Source organism: Mytilus galloprovincialis, chromosome 9, assembly GCF_965363235.1.
Source record: "Mytilus galloprovincialis chromosome 9, xbMytGall1.hap1.1, whole genome shotgun sequence".
Classification (NCBI taxonomy): Eukaryota; Metazoa; Mollusca; class Bivalvia; order Mytilida; family Mytilidae; genus Mytilus; species Mytilus galloprovincialis.
In genome coordinates, this window is record NC_134846.1 from 77,513,717 (window position 1) to 77,537,692 (window position 23,976).

The window sequence follows — 23,976 nt, forward strand, 5'->3', positions numbered from 1 at the left end:
TCTAACCATGTATTTAGATTTTGGATATTGGACTATAATAGGTTAATGTCCAATTTAAAAAAAAAATAAGTTTAAGTTCCTAGACCACATTCATTCTGTGTCAGAAACCTATGCTGTGTCAACTATTTAATCAGAATCCAAATTCAGAGCTGTATCCAGCTTAAATGTCGTGTCCATACTTGCCCAAACTGTTCAGGGTTCGCGGACCTCTGCGGTCGTATAAAGCTGCGCCCTGCGGAGCATATGGTTATTCATATGGTTTCATTATATATATTTGTTCATTTTCAAAGTCTCATAAAGTTCATACAATAAAAACACAGAAATATGCTTATATTTAAACATCAAATATATTATTTTTTATTTCTTAACTTGTGACTATCTGTAGTTCTAGCATTCCACTGCAAAATGAAATGCAGTGATTTATACAATTCTGGTAACTTTTATTCACAATATTTACAAAACTTTTCATGTGATTGGTTGAAAAGTTAACTTATTATGGACACACTTTGACGATACAGGAACCCTATAGTTTTCACTTTGTCCTTCAGTTCTGCAAATTTTTAACTCCCCGTTCCAAAGGAACTGTGAGCTTTAGCCATCACTTTGCGTCCGTCGTCGTCGGCGTCCGTCGTTGTCGTCCGTCTGGTGTAAACTATTTCTAACATCTTCTCCTAGAACAAAGTTCGTGTTTTACTTTCTGTTTCGTCAAAAAACATGGCCACCATGGCTAAAAATAGAACATAGGGGTAAAATGCAGTTTTTGGCTTATATCTCAAAAACCAAAGCAGTTAGAGCAAATCTGACATGGGGTTACAGTGTTCATAAGGTAAGTTTAATCAGCCATGAAATTTCAGATGAATCTTATAACCCAATGTTGGGTTGCTGCCACTAAATTGGTTATTTTAAGGATATTTTTTTTGTTTTTTATCTTGAATAGTATTAATGATAAAGATAAGCTGTAAACAGCAAATATGTTAAGCAAAGTAAGATCTACAAATAAGTTCATATTACCAAAGTTGTCAATTGACCCCTTAAAGAGTTATTGCCCTTTAAGGACAATTTTACACAATTTGTTTATCATTAACCCTTAAACGAAAGTTAAATGCCAAAAAAGTCAAGGTGAGCGATTCAGTCTCTTGAGAGCCTCTTGTTTTGTTAATGCAATAACTCTAAAAATTTTGGTGAACTAGGCTCATCAGTTGTGGAAAAAATCAGTTGTGGTAACACAAATCACAAATTTTGATAAATATCTTCCTTTTGTGGGATTTAACATAATCTGATACAGGTATATTTATTCAGTTATTTCACTGATTGACAAATTAAAAATACGGTAAAACTGATCATTTGTTAAAAAAAATTACACTTTCGGTTGCAGAGTGGTCTAAGTTTCATTTTTTATATAAATAAGGCCGTTAGTTTTATCGTTTGAATTGTTTACATTGTCATATCGGGGCCTTTATAGCTGACTATGCGGTATGGGCTTTGTTCATTGTTGAGGGCCATACGGTGACCTATATTTGTTAATGTCTGTGTCATTTTGGTCTCTTGTGGACAGTTGTCTCATTTGCAATCATACCACATCTTCTTTTTTATAAGTAGTTACTACTGTTATCACTTACCAGTCAACATTGAGGTTGCGAGTTTGAATCCGGCTCGAGCGGATGCACTCGACTCCAATCTTAATTGACTAGGATTGCCAGTTTTTCTATCGAAGGTCGGTGGTTTTCTCCGGGCACTCCGGCTTCCTCCACCAATAAAACTTGACTGGCCGCTATCAAATAGCCTAAATGCGGTGCTTAAAAGTGGCGTTAAAACACCAAAAATCAAAAATCAAACCAATCTTTATTCGGGTAGTTTTGTCCTGAAAATGCATGGAATATTTGCCACTGAACATGCATGAAATATTTGCCACTGAACATACATGCAGTATTTGCCACTGAACATAAAGCAACCATTAATCTATCAATCTTGTGGTATGATATCATCTGGAATAAATATATACCGTATAACCTATAAGGCATGGGTTTTCTCATTGAATCTCCTTATTTTTATAATATGCATTCAAAATTTGTTTGGGAATTCCTAGAGTCGCATTGTGTTAAGATAACTTTTTAAACTGATAATTTTTTGCTCGGATTTTACGAAAAAGGCCTGGTTTGCTGTTATGAAATGAGTGTCAAAATAAACGGTTGCACACCATTTACGGAATTGCCCATCAAAATGCATAGTGCTTGGATTTTCAAATAACAAACTGTGAACACTAAATTAGCTTCGTCAATTAATTAGATTGTTTGCTTTGTATACATCAATCCTTTTGCCTCACTTAAACATATACAAGAGGGGTCCTTGCTGTCATGTCATGTCAGTTTTCTAGTATTAAACTATTAACTGAAGTTAATTACAGTTAGTATTTACATGTGGAAGCTGAGATACAATATATGATTTGCCATTCTTATATATATAACACCAGACCACCTAAGAAAATAAATTCTTTTGTGTGTCCATTAACGAAATTTGCCAATAAAAAAGAGTAGAAGATAGATGAAGTCAAAATAATGATTAATATTTGACGTATAGAATGAATGTATGGTGTACATGCCCAACAGTCGGTAAGCATCTTCATCTTACAGTCATGGGACCAGGGTGCCTGTCAGGTATCATTTGACTTTATCCTGGTTTAGTTAGCTAGGTTTAATCCATCATTTTCTTCATATGGAAATTGCCTGTAACAAGATCGGAATATGGCAGTTGCTTTCCATTCGTTTGGGGTGTTTGAGCTATTGATTTTGACATTTGTTATCGGACTTTCTGTTTTAATTAATTTTCCTTGAAATTCGGTATTTTCGTTACTAGTTTTTCTTTTCATAGCTTTCCATTTTAATTATTTCTGAGGAGTACGTTTTTTGTTACAGTTCATTGGTCAATGTTTGCTTTTTTCCCTTTTGGTCAATATATCTGATGTTTCAGGAACAGAGCCAATATATTTGTTGTATGGAATGAAAGTAAGTTAGGTGTATATGGCTTTCTGACAGGTAAGTCTGTCTGTCTGACCCTAACTTGGCCTCATTTTCATCATTGTTCATTTGTCAATGTTAACATGGTTATGTGTATCTTCAATATTACAAGTCATAGTTGCCCTGTGAAACAAAACTAATTTAAAAAATAGAACTTTGACTAATGAACCATAAACATAAGATCTGAACAACTCTGCTAGACAACATGTGTACACAATGCCATACACTAAATATAGGTCATCTATGACTTATAATATATTGAAGACGCAGACAGATTTAACCTGTTAGAAAGCCATGTACAGTTCAATCTGACAGACTACAGGTCAGGTGAGGTTTTTCTCATCACTTGGCGTCTGTCGTCCTTCGTCGTCGTCTGTTAACTTTTACAAAAATCCTCCTCTGAAACTACTGGACCAAAAACCGAACTTGGCCACAATCATCAGTAGGGTATTTAGTTTAAAAATATGTCCGATGACAAACCCCCCAATCCCCCCCAACCCCACCCACCCCCGGGGGCCTGCCAACCAAGATGGCCGACATGGCTAAAACAGAACATGGGGTAAAATGCAGTTTTTGGCTTATATCTCTGAAACTAAAGAGCAAATCTGACATGGGGTAAAAAATTCATCAAAATAAGATCTATCCATCCTGGAATTTTCAGACGAATCTGACAACCGGTTATTGGGTTGCTGTCCCTGAATTTGCAATTATCAAGAAATTTTGCAGTCTTGTGTTATTATCTTGAAAATTATTATAGATAAAGATAAACTATAAACAGTAATAATGTTGAACGAAGTAAGATCTACAAATAAGTCAACATGATCAAAATTGTGAGTCGACCCCTTAAGGAGTAATCGCCCTTTATAGTAATTTTTTAACAATTTTTCGTAAATTTTTGTAATCTTTTACAAAAAGCTTCTTCTCTAAAACTACATAGACAAATTGTTCTAAACTTGGCCACAATCATCACTAGGGAATGTAGTTTAAAAATGTGTCCGATGACCCCGCCTGCCAACCAAGATGGCCGACATGGCTTAAAATAGAACATAGGGGTAAAATGCAGTTCTTGGCTTATATCTCTGAAACTAAAGCATTTAGAGCAAATCTGACATGGGGAGATATTGTTCATCAGCTTAAGTCCCATCTTCCCTGAATTTTTTAGACGAACCAGACAAACCGTTGTTGGGCTGCTGCCCCGGCCTGAATTGGTGATTTTTAGGAAATTGTAGTTTTTGGTTAATATTAAATACCATTATAGTATCTAATAATATCTTTTAGCTAATAGTATTAATTATGATTTTAATTGTATTTCACATGATTTCCAAAGCATCAGTATATACAGGTGAGCGACACGTACAGGCTCTTGAGAGCCTCTAGTTTTTTATGTAACTGGCTCTTTTTCCATCCTTCGTTTTATAGTTTCCATTGGATAGCTGAGACTTACAAAGTCTTTACCCTTTAATATGTCAACAGGATTACACTACATAATTTTACAATTTTCGCTAATGGGTCGAATGGTAAAAAGGGTCGAAAGGTTACCGATAGCTGAAGTTATCCCAATTCGAATGTTTCTCTCCCCGTTCATCAAGAGCCCAAATTCTAGTTTCGTAATGCGTGTTGACAAAATTTATACTTAAATCTGACAACAATTCAGCCGCACTATGTCTTTTTCCAGTAGGGTATCTAGCATCAAACCCTTCAAGTGTTTACAGCTCATTCCAAGGTAAATTATGATACTATTTGTGTAATATCCGCCGGTGGCAACATCAAATGTCACATGTACAACAAACAAGGTCATAAATTATCGTCATTATGCATACTAAGCACCTTATATTTACACTAGAGACTAACAATTAATGGTTTCACAATTATTGAGTGCTAGGGATCAAGCCCAACCACAATATGTAAGCTTATCCACCCATATATAAATTATACATGTAGCTATTTGAGTATTTCTATACATAATTTATAATTTTAACAATGATTTGTATAGTACAATTACTATACAAATCCTTGATTTTAACAACTTTATTATAATAATGCAATCATATACAGTTATACCAAGCATGGTATCAATAAGCTACAATGAACTAAGTGTCAATATGAAGCACCTGAACCCCAATGTGGGTAGCTGCGGAACCGTAGCTCTTAGGTCTTTACATTCAGTCCGCAAATAGTCAAACATTAACATCATGAACATAAGGACATTAAGAGCAGTCACTGAGCTACGGTTCCGCAGCTACAATGAATGTGGGTAATATTAAAAGTAATTAAAAAAAAACACAAAAAAAAATCAATTTCATAACACAATGTGGCTAGAACATGCTCTCTTGCTTAAAACCACATGTTATGATTAAAATCCTAATGAAGATACAAGGGGAACCAATCTTGTACAATGCATTATCAATTAGATACAATGAGAGTTATCTCCCATTGTACACAATATGGATATTAAATATATCTTCACCATTTGTCCATCATTACTGGACATCAGGTAGGTTTTGTAAAATTTTGACATCACAGGAAAACTGGTTGATGCGACAAAGAAAAAGTGATAATTGTATGATGTCAATATTTAAGTGTCTTAAATTCTCAAGTCCTTGTCAATATTTACAGTCATCTACAACTCCTATTGGTTTTCAAAAATAGCTTCAGAGTTCTAATGGTTTACTTTTATAAATTATGACTTGGATGGAGAGTTGTCTCATTACCACATCTTCTTATATCTATCTATCTCCTAACTCAGACATGAATTAAGATTAAATAATTCTTTTTCAGAGTTATTTGCAGAGGAAGTGCTATTCACAGTTCAGCTAATCAAGTTTTACGAAGACAGAAGTTTGATCCAGTAAAATTCTGCAAAAGAAATGCATCAACACAGAGTAGTGTATTGGAAACAGTAAATTACCTGATTTGGACCCCTGTTTATCAACCATTAAGTGTTTTGTTGAGCTGTGCTGCATACATTATTTATTTCTATTATCTCAAAGAAGACCTTTCAAATGTTGAATCTAATTTTAGAAAGATAATCTATGAACAAATTGATCCAGGAAATGAAGAGTATCAGGAAGAGATTCATTTACGGAATTATATAAGATTACGTATCTATAACAATCTCCCAACAGATGATTACGAGAAAAGATTAACACAACTTGTGAGGGAAAGGAAAGCCAAACAAAATAAAAGATTTGAAAGCCAATGAATTGTGTCAATGGCATGAAAATATGATACATGTATATTAAATGACTTTCTTACAAATCTTTTTCTTTACCATTTTGTAGTACTATTAAATGTATTTTTGGTTATTTCTGCATGAACATGATAAATGCATTAATTGGTTATAATAGTACTGTAGTTGCACTGTAATTTTTATGTAAAACATAAATGTTTAGAAGAAAATGAAGTAGTTGACATTTTGTATTTTTAATTATACCTGCCATAGCAAAGGGCCTTTATTTCTTCTTTAATTCCCTTCAAATTTGAATAAAAGTTTACCTACATTACAATGTTGCATGAAATTCAACTATGAGAACAATTTGATTTGGGAATAATTCTAAGGAGTAAGGACTTCTGTTTGTTCATTGGTGTTGAACAGTTTATAAAAAAAATAAGATGTGTTGTATAAATAGCCAATGAGACAACTCTATACCTGGCACCAAATGACAAAGATTGATTGTTGTTTTACACCACTTTCAACACTACCGGTAATTTGCTATTTCATGGTGGTCAGTTTTTGTTGGTAAAGGAAGCCAGAAGGCCACTGAAAATGAAAAAGATGTAAACAACTATAGGTCACTGTGTTGCCTTCAACAATGAACAAAACCCATTCCCTGTTGGTCACCAAGTTTCTCTCATCCTAAAATGTTGTGACAATTATTTATTGTTGATCTGATATTATAGGGTTAGAAGTAATTATGCCCCACCTACAATAGTTGCGGGGCATTATGTTTTTTTGTCTGTGTTTCCTTTGGTTTGTCTGTCTGTCTGTCCCGCTTCAGGTTTTAGTTTTGAAACTTAGTACACATGTTCCCTATGATATGATCTTTCTAATTTTAATGCTTATTTAGAGTTTTTATGTCTACTGAACATAGAAAATGATAGTGCGAGTTGGGAATCCATGTTCTGTAGACATTCTTGTTTTGCTTATGTGTTATGAAACTTGACTGTTAAGTGGCCGATATTACATGCAGAATCTTTTGTATGCAATTCACTGTTTAACAATTTAAAGGACTGTTGTTTAGTTCGTTGTGTGTACACTAAGATGGAAAACAGCATTGCAGCATTGGTGAATTCTTGTCCAGCAGGTCCGAGTACACAGTTATTTCGTTGTCCACAAATATAGTCCCAAGTGTGGACAGTGTGTAACTTGCCAATTTTTAGCTCACCTGGCCCGAAGGGCCAAGTGAGCTTTTCCCATCACTTGGCGTCCGTCATCCGTCGTCGTCGTTAACTTTTACAAAAATCTTCTCCTCTGAAACTACTGGGCCAAATTAATCCAAACTTGGCCACAATCATCATTGGGGTATCTAGTTTTAAAAATGTGTCCGGTGACCCGGCCAACCAACCAAGATGGCCGCCATGGCTAAAAATAGAACATAGGGGTAAAATGCAGTTTTTGGCTTATAACTCAAAAACCAAAGCATTTAGAGCAAATCTGACGTGTGGTAAAATTGTTTATCAGGTTAAGATCTATCTGCCCTCAAATTTTCAGATGAATCCGACAACCCGTTATTGAGTTGCTGCCCCTGAACTGGTAATTTTAGGGAATTTTTGCTGTTTTTGGCTATTATCTTGAATATTATTATAGATAGAGATAAACTGTAAACAGCAATAATGTTCAGCAAAGTAAGATTTACAAATACGTCAACATGACCAAAATGGCCAGTTGACCCCTTTAAGAGTTATTGACCTTTATAGTCATTTTTTAACCATTTTTCGTAAATCTTAGTAATCTTTTACAAAAATCTTCTCCTCTGAAACTACTGGGCCAAATTAATCCAAACTTGGCCACAATCATCTTTGGGATATCTATTTTAAAAAATATGTGGCGTGACCCGGCCGACCAACCAAGATGGCCGCCATGGCTAAAATTAGAACATAGGGGTAAAATGCAGTTTTTGGCTTATAACTCAAACACCAAAGCATTTAGAGCAAATCTGACATGCGGTAAAAGTGTTTATCAGGTCAAGATTTATCTGTCCTGAAATTTTCAGATGAATCGAACAACCTGTTGTTGGGTTGCTGCCCCTGAATTGGTAATTTTAAGGATATTTTGCTGTTTTTGGTTATTATCTTGAATACACTGTATTATTATAGATAGAGATAAACTGTAAACAGCAATAATGTTCAGCAAAGTAAGATTTACAAATATTTAAAGTCAGCATGACCAAAATGGTCAGTTGACCCCTGAAGGAGTTATTGCCCTTTATAGTCAATTTTTAACCATTTTTTCGTAAATCTTAGTAATCTTTTACAAAAATCTTCTTCTCTGAAACTACTGGGCCAAATTAAACTAAACTTGACCACAATCATCATTGGGGTAACTTGTTTAAAAATGTGTGGCGTGACCTGGCCAATCAACCAAAATGGCTGCCACGGCTAATAATAGAACATAGGGGTAAAATGCAGTTTTTGGCTTATAATTCAAAAACCGAAGCATTAAGAGAAAATCTGACAGGGTTTAATTGTTTATCAGGTCAAGATCTATCTGCCCTGATGTTTTCACATGGATCGGACAACCCGTATTTAGGTTACTGTCCTGAATTGGTAATTTTAAGGAAATTTTGCCGTTTTTTAGCTCACCTGGCCCGAAGGGCCAAGTGAGCTTATCTCATCACTTGGCGTCCGTCGTCCGTCGTCCGGCGTCGTCCGTCGTCCGGCGTCGTCCGTCGTCCGTCGTCCGTCGTCGTTAACTTTTACAAAAATCTTCTCCTCTGAAACTACTGGGCCAAATTTAACCAAACTTGGTCACAATAATCATTGGGGTATCTAGTTTAAAAAATGTGTTCGGTTACCCGGCCAACCAACCAAGATGGCCGCCATGGCTAAAAATAGAACATAGGGGTCAAATGCAGTTTTTGGCTTATAACTCTGAAACCGAAGCATTTAGAGCAAATCTGACATGGGGTTAAATTGTTTATTAAGTCAAGATCTATCTGCCCTGAAATTTTCAGACGAATCGGACAACCCGCTGTTGGGTTGCTGCCCCTGAATTGGCAATTTTAAGGAAATTTTGCCGTTATATGGTTATTATCTTGAATATTATTATAGATAGAGATAAACTGTAAACAGCAATAATGTTCAGCAAAGTAAGATTTACAAATAAGTCAACATGACCGAAATGGTCAGTTGACCCATATAGGAGTTATTGCCCTTTATAGTCAATTTTTAACCATTTTTCGTAAATCTTAGTAATCTTTTACAAAAATCTTCTCCTCTGAAACTACTGGGCCAAATTTATCCAAACTTGGGCACAATTATCTTTGGGGTATCTAGTTTAAAAAATGTGTCCGGTGACCCGGCCAACCAACCAAGATGGCCGCCACGGCTAAAAATAGAACATAAGGGTAAAATGCAGTTTTTTGCTTATAACTTAAAAACCAAAGCATTTAGAGCAAATCTGACATTTGGTAAAATTGTTTATTAGGTGAAGATCTATCTACCCTGAAATTTTCAGATGAATCTGACAACCTGTTGTTGGGTTGCTGCCCCTGAATTAGTAATTTTAAGGAAATTTTGCTGTTTTTGGTTATTATCTTGTATATTATTATAGATAGAGATAAACTGTAAAAAGCCATTATGTTCAGCAAAGTAAGATTTACAAATAAGTCAACATGACCGAAATGGTCAGTTGACCCCTTTAGGAGTTATTGCCCTTTATAGTCAATTTTTAACCATTTTTCGTAAATCTTAGTAATCTTTTACAAAAATCTTCTCCTCTGAAACTACTGGGCCAAATTAATCCAAACTTATCTACAATCATCTTTGGGGTATCTAGTTTAAAAAATGTGTTCGATGACCCAGCCATCCAACCAAGATGGCCGCCATGGCTAAAAATAGAACATAGGGGTAAAATGCAGTTTTTGGCTTATAACTCAAAAACCAAAGCGTTTAGAGCTAATCTGACATGGGGTTAAATTGTTTATCAGGTCAAGATCTATCTGCCCCGAAATTTTCAGATGAATCGGACAACCCGTTGTTGGGTTGCTGCCCCTGAATTGGTAATTTTAAGGAAATTTTGCTGTTTTTGGTTATTGTCTTGAATATTATTATAGATAGAGATAAACTGTAAACAGCAATAATGTTCAGCAAAGTAAGATTTACAAATAAGTCAACATGACCGAAATGGTCAATTGACCCCCTAAGGAGTTATTGTCCTTTATAGTCAATTTTCAACAATTTTTATAAAATTTGTAAATTTTTACTAACATTTTCCACTGAAACTACTGGGCCAAGTTCATTATAGATAGAGATAATTGTAAGCAGCAAGGATGTTCAGTAAAGTAAGATGTACAAACACACCAACATCACCAAAATACAATTTTGTCATGAATCCATCTGCTTCTTTTGTTTAATAGTCACATAGACCAAGGTGAGCGACACAGGCTCTTTAGAGCCTCTAGTTTGTTATTATCTTGAATATTATTATAGATAGAGATAAACTGTATACAGCAATAACGTTCAGCAAAATAAGATCTACAAATAAGTTTACATGACCAAAATAGTCAATTGACCCCTTAAGGAGTTATTGCCCTTTATAGTTAATTTTTAACATTTTTCATAAAGGTGTAGGTTCAGTAAGACCCCTTTTTGGCCACAAAATATAGCAGTTTAATTTACAAAATTGTTAAAATGTAAACCTTTAGTTATTTATTGGACAGTAGAATGCTTCTGCTACATAAATATGGGCTGTTTTTGACAATACAATGCACGTATATCCGGGACTAGCACCATTAAGTCATGCTAAATTCCTGAAATCTTCATAATTCTAGCATTTTAGTTAAATTTTAGACGGTTTTCGTGTAAAACGAAAGTGGCCGCATTCGTGTTCATCCTTAATATTGAAATGTAAGTTGTATTTTATGATAATACATAACATATATAAAGGTTGAGGATGAACACGGATGCGGCCACTTTCATTTTTACCAAAAACCATCTGAAAAGTGACATTTTTTGGCATATTAGGTAGATTTTTCATATTTGAGCTTGAATCGGATCGTTTTTAATGACTAAATCTGTTAAAATCTTTCACATAAACTAATTAATTCAAATAAAATAGACACTTGAGTGTTTAAAAAGTGGTCAAAATCTTTCGTCAGATGAACCTGAAATTTGAGGCCAAAATCGGTCCTTACCGGACCTACTCCTTTTTAGCTCACCTGGCCGAAAGGCCAAGTGAGCTTTTCTCATCACTTGGCGTCCGGCGTCCGTCGTCGTCCGTCGTCGTCCTGCGTTAACTTTTACAAAAATCTTCTCCTCTGAAACTACTGGGCCAAATTAATCCAAACTTGGCCACAATCATCATTGGGGTATCTAGTTTTAAAAATGTGTCCGGTGACCCGGCCAACCAACCAAGATGGCCGCCATGGCTAAAAATAGAACATAGGGGTAAAATGCAGTTTTTGGCTTATAACACAAAAACCAAAGCATTAAGGGCAAATCTGACAGGGGTAATATTGTTCATCAGGTCAAGATCTATCTGCCCTGGAATTTTCAGATGAATCGGACATTTCGTTGTTGGGTTGCTGCCCCTGAAATGGTAATTTTAAGGAAATTTTGCTGTTTTTGGTTATTATCTTGAATATTATTATAGATAGAGATAAACTGTAAACAGCAATAATGTTTAGCAAAGTAAGATCTACAAATAAGTCATCATGATCAAAAATGGTCAGTTGACCACTTTAGGAGTTATTGCCCTTTATAGTCAATTTTTAACCATTTTTCGTAAATCTTAGTTATCTTTTAGAAAAATCTTCTCCTCTGAAACTACTGGGCCAAATTTAATCAAACTTAGCCATAATAATCATTGGGGTATTTAGTTAAAAAAATGTGTCCGGTAACTCGGCCAACAAACCAAGATGGCCGTCATGGCTAAAAATAGAACATGGGGGTAAAATGCAGTTTTTGGCTTATAACTCAAAAACCAAAGCATTAAGAGCAAATCTGACAGGAAGTAAAATTGTTGATCAGGTCACGATCTATCTGCCCTGGAATTTTCAGATGAATCAGATAATCGGTTGTTAGGGAGCTACCATTTGATTTTTATGGGGGGGGGGGGGGGGGGGCTAGGATGAAATTTGAAAAAAATAGGCAGGACAGGAGTTTTGAGTAAAAAAAAAAAGGCAGGATGAGACACTTTGCAAAAAAAAAGGCAGGATGACAATTTAGTCAATTGACCCCCTAAGGAGTTATTGCCCTTTATAGTCAATTTTTAACAATTTTCATAAAATTTGAAGATTTTCAATATCATTTTCCACAGAAAGTACTGTTATAGATAGAGATAATTGTAAGCAGCAAGAATGTTTAGTAAAGTAAGATCTATAAACACATCACCATCACCAAAACACAATTTTGTCATGAATCCATCTGTGTCCATTGTTTAATATTCACATAGACCAAGGTGAGCGACACAGGCTCTTTAGAGCCTCTAGTTGTAAATTTTTAGAGAATATTTTCCACTGTAATTACTGGGCCAAGTACATTATAGATAGAGATAATTGAAGCAACAAGAATGTTCAGTAAAGTAAGATCTACAAACACATCACTATCACCAAAACACAATTATGTCATGAATTTATCCGTGTCCATTGTTTAATATGCACAAGACCAAGGTGAGCGACACAGGCTCTTTAGAGCCTCTAGTTTCTTTATACCCCTCCCAGATTTATTTCTTCATGTTTTATGCCTCAAATAGTAAGAAGAAGACAAAATAACACTGTGAAAATTTTTTATTCTTGAATTCTACAGTAAAGTTAGTGATTTGGTCCAGCTGAAAAGGGTTAAAAATCAGAATGTCAGAAGCTATCAAAAGATTTTTAAGACCCCTTTTACATAAAATTGTCCATATTTTGAGTTAAAACCAATGAAGTTTTCTATAATTTGTCCGAAAAGTAGTACAACACACTGTAAAAATATTACCGAGAAAGCGCAGGTGGGATTTTTGTTATTGTCTAAAAGAAATGCACTATGAAATAACTGTACTTGGAACAGCACATAAAAAATTATACATGGCAATCCTTTATTTTGAAAACCCTAATATTCTTACACCTCAATAGTCAATAGTTGGAGAGAGGCACTTGATAACAAGAATGTGTCCTCAGTACACGAATCACACTCGCACTATCATTTTCCATGTTCAGTGGACCGTGAAATTGGGATAAAAACCCTAATTTGGCATTAAAATTAGAAAGATCATATCATAGGGAACATGTGTACCAAGTTTGAAGTCGATTGGACTTCAACTTCATCAAAAACTACCTTGACCAAAAACTTTAACCTGGAGCGGGACAGACGGACGAACGGACAGACAGACGGACGGACGCACAGACCAGAAAACATAATGCCCCTCTACTATCGTAGGTGGGGCATAAAAATCAAAACATAGCAGCGGTTTTAATTTGCCTATTCAAAAATTTGATTGCTTATTTCATAATTTTACAAGAAAATTTTCCTTTATGGTTCTTCTCATTCAGTATCTGGTTTAAATGTATATTAATCCAAAAGAAAACAAAAAAGTTGGAATATATAGATCTTATAATTAGTTGAGCTGACATTCATAAAGGTGTGCCACAGGTAGCTTTCTAGTCCTGGACTTCTTTTGATTAATGCTTTTATATTAAACCGATAGTGTTTTTTTTATTAAGCATAGCTCATAGTATAACTACGCAACTGACAACACATTGTTGTTTTTTTTTTAAGCAGAGCTCATAGTATAACTACGCAACTGACAACACATTATTGTTGTTTTTTTTTATTAAGCAGAGCTCATAGTATAACTACGCAACTGACAACACATTATTGTTTTTTTTATTAAGCAGAGCTCATAGTATAACTACGCAGCTGACAACACATTATTGTTTTTTTTATTAAGCAGAGCTCATAGTATAACTACGCAACTGACAACACATTATTGTTTTTTTTATTAAGCAGAGCTCATAGTATAACTACGCAACTGACAACACATTATTGTTTTTTTTATTAAGCAGAGCTCATAGTATAACTACGCAACTGACAACACATTATTGTTTTTTTTATTAAGCAGAGCTCATAGTATAACTACGCAGCTGACAACACATTATTGTTTTTTTTATTAAGCAGAGCTCATAGTATAACTACGCAACTGACAACACATTATTGTTTTTTTTTATTAAGCAGAGCTCATAGTATAACTACGCAGCTGACAACACATTATTGTTCTGTTTATTTTATTAAGCAGAGCTCATACTAACTAAGCAGCTGTGTCAAATTCTGGTTAAGAATTGATCAAATACCAATATCCTGATATCTTCAGATAATTATGCTACATATCCCCCAAATTCAATCACAATCGTCCTTTTTGTGGTATTACACCTTCTGGTTCAATTTCATAGATCCATTCACTTAAACTGGTCCTGGAAAACATAGCTTTGTCCTAAATGAAAGGTCAGCTATAGTTTTCATTACTTTCCATTCAGAGTTTACATTTTGATGGTGTTTTTTATAGAATGGGGGGGAAAAAATTGTCCTGGTAAAGTTCACTACACAGGGTAATTTCAGCTAGTGTTTCATCTTTTTCTCACTGGCACTTTTTTTCATCTAGTATTTTGTCATTGTCAGATGGGGTGTGTATGTGTATGTAATTTTGAGAGTACTTTTTATAATTGCAATGATAGAAGATAACTAGGATAGTATAAAACTGCAAAACTTGGAACAAGATCATCTGATCCTTCCAAACATTACAACTTTTCAATATCACCTCTTATTTCAAATCAATTAACAATGATTAAAGGTGCAGGGCCATATTATTTGTGAAAATAAAAAATTGACAATACTGCCATATTAAATAGATACAACTGCATACTTAAGCCCATTGACCATAATAAATAATTTGCTTTCAACTGAAAAACGTGTGAACTATTCAAAAGTGGTCCCATATACTCCAGTCAGAAACAGAAAGCACAAGTTTCACCATCACAACTTTTTTAAGGGGAGACAAGTCCATAATTTAATGTGAATCAATTTGTTTACTAATGTTCACCTATTTCCAATAAAACACAGTACACCACAAGTTCAAATAAACTTTCCTGGAATTCACATCATACTATGTTAATACTGAACTGTTTGTGGACTGCAGTCTTTCAATACATAAGAAACAGATTAGAGACTACATTTATTCATAATTTATTACAACATGAATGAGAGATGTCTTTTTGGAACTTTGTACATGAACAGTTAGAATGGAAAGAGTGAGAATATGTCTTTAATGTCTATATTGTTTGTCCAAAAAGTCAACTAAATAATGCACACATACAGAAATGAAGAAATAAAAGTTAAAATGTCACACTGTGTCAACAGACAGGCATCATGATTTTCTTATTAAAATATTACTTCAAAACTATGATTGTAAAAAATAACTTTAAAAAACATGTCCAATGTCACAATGTTAAAACATATGATATGTTTGAGATGAAGCTTATGCTCTCTCTCCTCGAATTCTTCTGGCCAGCTGAATGTCTTTAGGCATAATGGTTACTCTTTTAGCATGAATGGCACACAAGTTAGTGTCTTCAAACAAACCTACAAGGTATGCTTCACTGGCTTCCTGAAAGAATTTATATATATCATTATTATTTGACCAAATGTTAAGCATGCTACAAATTTAAATGACATCTTCCTGAATCTTGTATACAAAATATTCCCTTCAAATACATACGGAGAATTAATTACAACCTTACCACTAACACATGTAAATATGTTAACTCATTTAGATCATTTTCATCAACAAGTCACAAACATGAATAAAATGCAATGTGTACTCACTACAAAAGATTTTGAAGCTATTTAATAAATATGGTGTCATTATCAATCCAAAAAGGTTCACCAAATGATAAGCCCATTAATTTTACCCACAATGCAAAAAGCCCATTAATTTTACCCACAATGCACCAATAGTATTATACTTAGTTTAATGACTTGTTAAGTAGACCTGGTCAAGAATAGACAAAAGAGCCTGTAAATCAGTGGTTGTGGTTTGTTATGTGACACATGCATGTTTTTGGTTCACTTTTAGACATAAATAAGGATTTTAATTTTCTCCTTTGAATTGTTTTGTCTGTCATTAAGGGACCTTTTAAACAGCCACACAGTATCAGTTTTGCTCATTGGTAAAGCCCATAAAGTGGTTAATTTCTGTGTCATTGGTCTCTATAGGAGAGTTGTTTCGTTGGCAATCCTTCCACATGTTTTTTTAATAATTATGTTGTATTAATAATTTAAAGTTATACCTGTAATGCTCCAATAGCTGCACTTTGAAATCTCAAATCGGTTTTAAAGTCTTGAGCAATTTCTCTCACTAATCGCTGAAATGGCAATTTCCTGATCAACAATTCTGTGGATTTTTGGTATCTTCTGATTTCTCTCAAGGCAACAGTTCCTGGTCTGTAACGATGAGGTTTCTTTACACCACCAGTAGATGGAGCACTTTTTCTTGCTGCCTTTGTGGCCAACTGTTTCCTAGGAGCTTTTCCTCCTGTAGACTTTCTAGCTGTCTGCTTTGTTCTTGCCATTGCTTATAACTGAAATTAAATATGTTTTATATTACATGTATTTCATGGCCATGATAGTTAATACTGATGAGTGATGTTTACTATTTATTACAAAATTACAAGTATTTACTTTAACTATCAAGATGCTTCCTTGTAAAAGATCTTCTCAAAAGTAGGCAGATTTATCTGCTACTCCGATTCCGAAGTACTTACAAAAATACTTATTAATAGCCCGCAAAATATTGCATCATTATTTGAAACATTTTGATCATGTGAAGCTATTGTTGCATGGTCATCATGATTTGTTTAGTCTAAAGAAAAGAATTCAATGTACTGGTTCATTCCAGTTGTAAACAAACAATGGCGGGATATCCCAGTTCTAAAAATAGAACTACGCGGTTCATTGTTTTATTTCATTTAAGTTACAAAGCTTACGTTCTTAGTATTTGTGTTTCAGACTTAACATTATAGTCAACATAAGTTATAATTTACAAGTCTGAACTCATCTGAAATTTCGTTACAACAAATGACAACCCGGTAACTTTACCCAATAGACAATAATAACAAATAAAATGGCGCCCAGAAACACATTTTACATTCATAACGCTTTTTCTTGAAGATGTCTTCAAATAAATAGAGAAATATATAGCTAGACCACTGCTTTATTTCTTATTCTACTTGTTAAAACAGTCAAAGGTTTTACACTTCTCTTACCTTCGAGGTAGTTTTGCAATTTGCCGCAATTTTTTTCAACTAAACAAATTGGGAATACGTAATGAAGTATATTGAGTACAACGTCATTGTGAGAACTTTGATATCATTGGATAAGACGGTTTTTAGAGAAGGATATTCATTGGTCAATAAATATAATATATCATTGGTCAAATTTTATTACTTTCTACATTTTGATTGGATTAAAAGCTTACATTTTCATTGGGTCAATTTTGTACAACTTCAATCCGCTTTAGGATTTAGCAGTTACTTTATTTACAAAAATTGAATTAACCGATTTTTTTCACTCAACATTATACACATACACATACACACCCCTATAAATTAATTATGAAATTAAAAAAAAAGAGGCGTAATTAAGCCAGCACCCCCTTCCCTAGTCATCAAACCGCATTTTAAGGATTTATATAAGTTGCAAAACTTTTTTCACGGCACAATAATTTGACTTGAAACACGTGTCACGCTTACTAAAAATCGTCAATCCCGTCACGCTTAGACCCCAATGAGACCCACTTGTACCTTGGCCTTTTTGATGGGCTTATATCATTTCTATTTTGAAATATTGCGCAAAGTATAATAGAAATCATTTATAAGAGCAACAGTTTATTAGCTAAATGCTTTCATGCTCAACTTAAATGTCAATTTTAAATCTTGCCCAAGAAGTTTGATTGATCTATTAATATGATACGTCAAAATTTATTCAATAAATGATATGAGAAATCCGTACATGTTCGAGTATATGACAGGATACATTTACAACAAAACATTTGCCTTCACAACAGACCACCGGAATTATGGAAAAAGGAGGGGCGCAAAAACAAGAAACGAAGTGGAAGAAAGAAGCCATAAAACACATGCAGGCATAAAAGTCTTATATATATATATATAAATATATTATAATATATAGAACAAGAATGTGTCCCCAGTACACGGATGACGCATCTGCACTATCATTTCATATGTTCAGTGGACAGTGAAGATGAAGTAAAAACTATAATTGGGCATTAAAATTAGAAAGATCATATCATATAGGGAACATGTGTACTGAGTTTCAAGTTAATTGAACTTCAACTTCATCAAAAACTACCTCGACCACAAAATTTAACCTGAAGCGGGACGAATGGACGAACGGACGAAACGGACGAACGGACGCACAGACCAGAAAACATAAATCCACGGTGGCTATTTATATGTATTGACTGACTCTACCTCTAAGACATGACGGTTGTTTTTGTAAATTTGCATAAAAAAAAAGACAATAATGATAAAATTAGTTATTTGGACACGTATATATTTTCATATTTGAAATCCGACTATATGCTCGGCTAAATTTTTCTCCCAATGTCTGCTCTATTTTTCTTTTCTTGCACTATTCTGACTGTATGCGAGAATGGTAACTATTTTTAACTATGAAGAAAAAGACTTTATGGCGTAAATTTAACATGTATTAGGCCCCTACATTGTTGAATATGAAAATTGATAATTGATAATTGATTTAGAAAAAAAACTGGTATCAGAAAAACCGCTCAGTCTTACCTCGTTATCCTGTTGACTCTATATTCAATGAGGACTCTGGCTTTTCCTTTATTTATAGTGGCATTGAAGTGAAAAGCCGGAATACCCTTAGGTCTATCCAATTATATGCCTTTTTAGATTTAATCTTTAAACTGTTTTTCAAAATAAAGGATGACAATTGACGCCTCGAGAATTTTCCAATTGTTCTATTTATTTTCACGAATAATTATATATACAAGAACTTGTTTGTTTTTTGCCATAATCTGTTTGCTAATTGTACACTTTTCCTGGAAGCCATGCACTGTCCAATTAATAAAATAGCCAGAAGCAGGCAATACGTTCGAGGAAAATCTTCTATAATGCTAGCACGACTTATGACGTATACTCGAGCCAAGTTTCTAGATGCACTTGTCAAGATTACCTCCATGCCAAACGTGTTATTGTCCCTCCCCCCTCATTACATGCAGCCAAAGTCCTTAAACAATATATCTTTCAGTTAGTGTAAATCACATTATAACATTATATAACCTGATCAGAGGATAAATAAGGTATTGAAATTTCATTTGGGTAGCCCAAATAATAGGCAATCCTACCATGGAAAATCATCTTTCATTTGAATTTAAACCATAGTCGAATGCAGAACATGCATGATCTTTCTTTACTCTACTGAATGTCAAATTTACAAAATATTCCTAGAAACAGTAACGAAATCTCTTTGAGAATTTACTATCATTTATTCAAGCAGCTGACACGTTTAGAATTTCCTTATTATTTGACGTGTATAGAAAATCCTAGTTTGTCGTAATTTGAATTGTCGATTATACATGTGGTTGTTTTGTTGGTGTGTTTCGTTTTTGTTAACTCTATAGTCCGTCGGAAATGAATAACAGTATTTTACACTCCAAACGATTTAGGCCCGTTATAGATGATAGAGGTTCCGTACTGGAAAGTTATTGTAAATCAATACACGAGACTGGATACATGAACGTTCACATACTTTATTTTTGCATCCAACATATATACAATCACAGTTCATAAAGCATATTTACAAAACAGTAATCATGGCATCATAAATTAACCCGCCGCTGCTCGTAGATCGAGAGCGGGGCGAACCGGTGCGTCACATGGTTCTCTCTATTTTTCTCTTCTTTTTCGTTTAAAAAGTCACCTTTATAAAACATGATCATAGAAACGTTTTTGACCAAAAAATAGAAAAGGGTACTTATAAACTAAATTACTCATAAGAAATAATGACTTTTGATACCAAACACGACACAAAAAGATGAAAATGCTAAAATTCACAATTTCTCGCATTTTTACAACATGACACAGCAATCAAAATTGGGTTTCAAATGTGGATTAAAATATAAAGATTTGTAAGACTACGTACAGTATGTTCTATACCTCTCCACTTTCGATATAGATTTTTTTTTTGCACGTGTATTCCTCTAGCTCAGTTTAACTCAAAGATAGCTGGAAGAATTAGACCAACAATAATTTTCAAAAAAAAAAAAGGATAATAGAAACCTTGATTATATAGAAAGGACAAATAATATGTATATAGTTTTAAACAAAAGCAAGACAAAAACACCTTTATATAGTCAAACAAAACATTCTCTCAAACTGGCATCACCACAAGATGCTTGAACTTTATTTTTATATATTTTTTTTATGTTAGGTGAAAGTGTTTTTCAACAAAACGTTGGCATTTCGATATGTTAGAACCAACTTTTGTTCTACTGTCGCCGACTTGTTTCTTTGTTCGTTTGAGACAGACTTTCACACAGGGATGTCTACTGTCGCCGACTTGTTTCTTTGTTCGCTTGAGACAGACTTTCACACAGGGATGTCTACTGTCGCCGACTTGTTTCTTTGTTCGTTTGAGACAGACTTTCACACAGGGATGTCTACTGTCGCCGACTTGTTTCTTTGTTCGTTTGAGACAGACTTTCACACAGGGATGTCTACTGTCGCCGACTTGTTTCTTTGTTCGTTTGAGACAGACTTTCATACAAGGATGTCTCAAGTATCTAGCAGTATCCGATAATTTCACGTTTTGAGATCGTAGATGTAGTCCCTCATTTAACGATAAAAGAATAGTACAAACTATTTGCATTTATCCCATTTGATTTGGAATAAAGGGTGATAGTCACACATATGCATTTCGGTCTGCTTCTTAAGTAGAATCACGTCAATCATAACTGCATGTTTAGAGTCGGTTTGCAATTTTGGTAATGCTTCCATTGTGAAATTTCCACTTGTTATCTTGTTATATATGAATTAAAGCGTTTGAATAGAACTTATTTTGCATTTCGTTTTTTTTTGCTATTTCTTTCCATCTATAATAGTTTCTGCAAAAACGATTAAAACATTAAACATTCGTTCAAGGGCAAATACTACTCAATTTCGCAAAACTGATAAGTTTGGGCTTTCTCTCTGACTATTATGATTTTAGTATAGCTAGTCTTTCTAAGGAAATCGCTCCCATAAAGAGACATTTGACGATTTCTGGCTAGCTGCCTTTTTTGTAAATCATAAGTTATTCGGGTCATTATACTGTTGAAACTATCTCTATCGATAGTTTTCAAGATAATAACAAAAAACTGTACCCCTCTCCCCCCTTCCCCCATAAAATTATGACATTTGCAGCTTTTTACTGAAAATACCAGCGTTGGCAGTCATTGATCTGCTGATCATTTTTTTATCTAGGTCTTGCTGCTTTAGTTTTGAGATATAGGTCAAATACTGCATTTAACCCCTTTATGTATTTTTATCAATAGAAGCCATGTTTGTTGATGGACCAAGCACAAAAGTAAACAAGATACAATAAAGAACATTCTGGTTAATTTCGGTTACATTCAAATTTGTCAGAAAAGTTTTTTTTTTTAAGTTTACAATATGGCAGACAGATGACAAAGACAAACACCAAATGATGGCAAAAGGTCACATGGCCTGCCCATGCAGGTGAGGAGGAGAAACGGTTGTTGATTAATTGTTATAAATCTTGCATCCTGAGGAAATAATAATCAGCAAACACAAATTAACAAACTGTTCAAATACAGTATTAGAAAGATATTGAGAAAGAAACCAACTGCATTTTAGGCCATAGGGAAAGCTGTTTTGAAAGAAGAAAAATAGTAATACCTATGGTGTTATGGCCCGCCAATATGGACTGTGCAATTAAATTCGTTTTTCAATGACATTTTATTCATTCAATTGTTTAATGATTATTCATGTTTTGCATTTATTTTATTATTCTGGACTAGCTTTGTCGTTAATTTAGGCATAAGTGTTTAACGCGGATAATGTGTCATAATCTTAGACAAAGTACTTAACTTATCTAATCCATTCATTTAATTATTTATGCTCTATAACAATTTGGACAATAATTTACATATACGTGTCGAACATCAATTACTCTTTTAATCTATTGTTATTTCTATTTGGCATCTGTTAATCTTCTTAATTCTTTAATTGCTTGTGCTTATATATATTGCTATTGTTTGTATGTTAAATAACATTTACTTAAGAATTTGTTGTTCAGTCTTGCCGACTGCTAACATCAAAGATTTTGGAGGGAAATATTCCTTCTTGATTTCCATATGATCGGAACGCCAAATTACCCAGCTGTATTATTTTAAATTCTTATTTTGTTTGAGGCCCATAAATATTAAACTGAATGGGGAATGTGTCCAAGCGACACAGATGATGCCACCGTGTGTTAAGCCAATTTAAAACGCAATTATATGCGACTGTCATATAAGTTAGAGGTTTAGCGCTATAAAACCAGGTTCAATAATCCACCATTTTCTACATTTGAAAATGCCTGTACGAAGTCAGGAATATGACAGTTGTAGTCCATTCGTTTGATGTGTTTTGTCATATGATTTTGCCATCTGATTAGCGACTTTACGGTTGATTTTTTCCTTGGATTTCAGTATTTTTGTGATTTTACTTTTTGCATATGATATAAAGTATAAAGGGACAAAACTGAATAAGATTAATCAAAGTGCTTGCAAGCACCGAAGGGTAAAGATTGTTTTATTTTTTTCAGTGAGCAGTGCATTGTATGAAGCATTGGTTGCTGTTGATTCAACTACAATTATGGACAAAGGAAGATAACTCCAATTAAAAAGAAATAATTTTACAATTACATCATTGATAATTTTAGAACAGATATTAGATTCCTATTTTTCCATTTGTAAAGGAGCATAACTCTAGAACGGTTGAAGTTACACCACCAAAATTCAAACTTGATCTGTGTTTTGTGGTAGTAAGCATTTTGTATAAGTTTCATAACATGTGGTTGAAGTAAACTAAAGTTAGAGAATGGAAACCAACTTTGGACCTAGGTACAGACGGACAAGGGTGACACTTAATGCTCCCTCCGCTACGGCAGGGGCATAAACATCTGTGCATGGCTTATAACCCAATACAAACTAATGAACATTATGTTTACCCTTAAGGCAATGCTTCCTCAACTTTCATTTACTGGTATGTTTGGTTTAGATTTCTTATATGTGTACCAAATCGATGTTCAGGACATTTTCAAGATAGTATCATATTCCTTCCACAACATCCTTAATGAATGGACAACGGTCTAAATTAATATGAACTCTATTTTCAAATTTCGGAGCAACATGGATGGCTGTCAAAATAGTATCTATTATTTATAATGAGATTTGTTTCTTTCAAAGCTGACCCAAAGGGTGACTGGGAATAGAAATATGATTGCTTTTGTTCTTTCGGGGGTTTCTTTTGGTTACTGGTAAGTGGGATGTAAATACACAGTGACATCGTGCCAGAATGGCAACATTCAATTTGATGCCAATGAGTAGAGTGATTGCCATTCTCTCTACACGCTGATATCATTGCAACAACCCTTTAAAGGGTCAGCAGATTGTCTGTTGCAAGGCTTCTCAACCCTTTTAGAGGTCAGCAGATTGTCTGTTGCAAGGCTCTATCTCTGCCCC

General features: G+C 34.2%; 1 protein-coding gene and 1 long non-coding RNA gene across 2 annotated transcripts; one reads left to right on the forward strand and one right to left on the reverse strand.

Annotated features, from left to right (window-relative positions):
• The first annotated feature begins 4,557 nt into the window (after positions 1–4,557).
• Positions 4,558–6,413, forward strand: LOC143046016 (uncharacterized). Its single transcript, XR_012969057.1, has 2 exons — positions 4,558–4,737; positions 5,793–6,413. It is a non-coding gene; the product is annotated as an uncharacterized LOC143046016 (long non-coding RNA).
• An 8,955-nt stretch (positions 6,414–15,368) lies between these two features.
• On the reverse strand, positions 15,369–17,620 carry LOC143046019 (histone H3.3A). The gene is made up of 3 exons (XM_076218961.1): positions 17,471–17,620; positions 16,496–16,786; positions 15,369–15,813 (listed from the first exon to the last, which is right to left on the reverse strand). Exons 2-3 carry the CDS (start codon positions 16,775–16,777, stop codon positions 15,685–15,687), a joined length of 411 nt encoding a protein of 136 aa, XP_076075076.1. The 5' UTR covers positions 16,778–16,786; positions 17,471–17,620; the 3' UTR covers positions 15,369–15,684.
• Positions 17,621–23,976: the final 6,356 nt, after the last annotated feature.